The sequence below is a fragment of the Nicotiana sylvestris genome, chromosome 8 (assembly GCF_000393655.2).
Source record: "Nicotiana sylvestris chromosome 8, ASM39365v2, whole genome shotgun sequence".
NCBI classification, from domain to species: domain Eukaryota; kingdom Viridiplantae; phylum Streptophyta; class Magnoliopsida; order Solanales; family Solanaceae; genus Nicotiana; species Nicotiana sylvestris.
This window is the reverse complement of record NC_091064.1, coordinates 112941222-112943896: the sequence shown is the minus strand read 5'-3', so window position 1 is coordinate 112943896 and position 2675 is coordinate 112941222. Positions and strand designations below refer to the sequence as shown.

Genomic DNA, 2675 nt, shown 5'->3' with positions numbered 1-2675 from the left:
ATAAGGCACCAGGAGTGGATGGGTTTCCAATTGAATTTTTCACAAGACATTGGAAAGTAGTAGTTGATGACATATATGAGGTTGTGAAGGATTTTTTTGTGACTGGGAGGCTGCATAAAGGAGTGAGCAGTACTGCTGTAACACTGATTCCTAAAGTGCAAAATCCTAGTCAAGTTAAAGACTATATGCCCATAACATGTTGTACAACACTGTATAAGATCATCACAAAGGTCCTCACAGCAAGACTAAAACCAGTCATTGGAGGTCTAATTGGAAGATCACAGTTAGTATTTATAGAAGGTAGAAGTATTACAGACAACATTTTGTTCACACATGAATTGTTCAAAGGATATAATAAAAATGGTATCTCTCCAAGATGTGTTCTTAAAGTGGATTTGAGGAAAGCTTACAACACAGTAGAATGGTATTTTTTAGAAAGATTGCTTACTGACATGTGGTTTCCTTACAAATTCACAAGATGGGTAATGGAATGCATTTCATCAGTTACATTTTCTCTAAACATAAATGGTGGACTCACAACACCTTTCAAAGGCAAGAGGGCATAAGGCAAGGAGACCCAATGTCTCCCTATCTCTTTGTCCTGGCCATGGAGTATTTGCAAAGGGAGTTCATACAATTGACAAAGATGAAAGACTTCAAATTCCATCCTAGGTGCAAGAAATTGGGTGTGGTACATGTCTGTTTTGCGGATGACTTGCTAATGTTTTGCAAGGATGATATACAATCTATCAGGCTATTAAAACAAGCTTTTCATAAATTCTCTATGGTATCAGGTCTTCAAGCAAATGCTGACAAGAGTTCTGTCTATATAGCTGGAGTTTCAATTTGGAAAAAAGAGGAAATTTTACAAGAGCTGGGGTTCCCTGAAGGCAACCTACCTTTCAAGTACCTTGGGGTACCATTGGATTCCAAAAAGCTGTCTATTGCTCAGTGCTGGCCACTAGTAGAGAAGGTAACTCAGAAGATAAATTGCTGGACATCGAGATTATTATCATATGCGGGGAGACTTCAATTGATAAGATCAGTTTTATTTGGTGTGCAATCGTATTGGACACAAATATTTTTATTACCAAAGAAAGTGATGAAGATGATTGAGGCAATCTGCAGATCATTTTTGTGGACTGGTTCAGCTACTGTGTCAAGGAGAGCTTTGATTTCTTGGGAAACAATATGTTTGCCACAGAGTGCAGGGGGCTTAATGTAATGAACATGCTATACTGGAATAAAGCTGCTATTGCAAAGCATCTATGGGCAGTGGCAAAGAAGAAGGATAGTCTATGGATAAAATGGATGCACATTTACTACATAAAGAACTATACGATTGAAGATATGCCTATATCTAGGAATGCAGCCTGGGTAGTTAGAAAATTTTTGATGCAAGAAGGATGATAAATGAGCTTCAAGGAATTCAAGGGGATCTGGAAAGCAGATTGCACCAGCTACAGAGGGGTGAATTGTTCCGCATTAAAAAATTGTACAGGCTTCAATTCCCTCAACATAAAAAGGTCCAGTGGAAGAGCATTATCTTGCAGCCACACATGCATCCAAGATTCAAATTAATAATGTGGCTTGCATTACATAATAGATTGGCAACAGTGGAGAGGCTACTGAAGTTTGGTATACAAACTCCACAACAGTGTTTTTTTTTTGCGAGCAAGCTATTGAGACTTTTGACCATCTTTTCTTTGAATGCTCGCTGACAAAGGAACTATGGTTGAGGCTGCTAAGATGGTTGGGATATGATAGACCTATTTGTGACTGGCAGAGTGAAGTCGAATGGGTAAGCAAGAATGCTAAAAGGAGAAATGGACAATGTGCAATAGTTACCTGTGTATTTGGCATGCTAGTGAATGCTATATGGAGAGAAAGAAATAAGCGGAGATTCCAAGGAGGTAAACTGATAATCAACAACATCTGCAAAGAAATAGCTATCTACATATACCTGAAGGGGGTCTCAATACAAAACTGGAAAGAAGCTCTACAGAAGATAAACTGCTACCCTTAGTATGCTAGAGTCTTTTACTGGTTTCTTGTGTAATAGCATTAGAGTACTGGATTGTCATGTATAGATCTAGCTTAAGAAGGAACCTCAGACTAGAGTTTATAACAAAGGATGAGTAGATGGTCAACATCTACTGAATGTAATGTATATTCTTTTGATGGAATGAAATAAAAAAGTTGTTTATCAAAAACAAAACATTGCAATTATGCAATTTAGCTTAAAAAATACTAAATGTAATTGTAAAAATGCATAAAAATTATATTAGCCACATTTTGGCATAAGTAGAGAAATCAAATAAAGAAATTATCATAACAATAATTTTGGAAATTATTATTGGGGATTTTATGAATAAAAGGGGAGAAAATAAATCAATTTAAATTCTTAAAATTATGGAAAAATTATAAAAACCTTGTGCATGCTTATATATGCATATATATATATATATATATATATATATATATGCATGCTATTTTGAAGGTATTTATGCATGTTTAAAATTTATAGGGAAAAATTGGATATCAACAGCTGCCCCTCTTTACCCGGGAAGGATGAAAGAGTTTTCGGGTAAAGAAATGATGGCCAATTTTGAACGGATGGGGATATTTTGAAAGATAGAGGTCGAGCTCCGGTTTTCGAGTTGCCTACATATCCC

At 36.2% G+C, this 2675-nt stretch overlaps 1 protein-coding gene across 1 annotated transcript; it reads left to right on the top strand.

Moving 5' to 3' along the window:
- Window positions 1-607: 607 nt before the first annotated feature.
- Window positions 608-2142, top strand: LOC138875537 (uncharacterized). The gene is made up of 4 exons (XM_070154373.1): window positions 608-973; window positions 1129-1377; window positions 1607-1913; window positions 2063-2142. Exons 1-4 carry the CDS (start codon window positions 608-610, stop codon window positions 2140-2142), a joined length of 1002 nt encoding a protein of 333 aa, XP_070010474.1.
- Window positions 2143-2675: the final 533 nt, after the last annotated feature.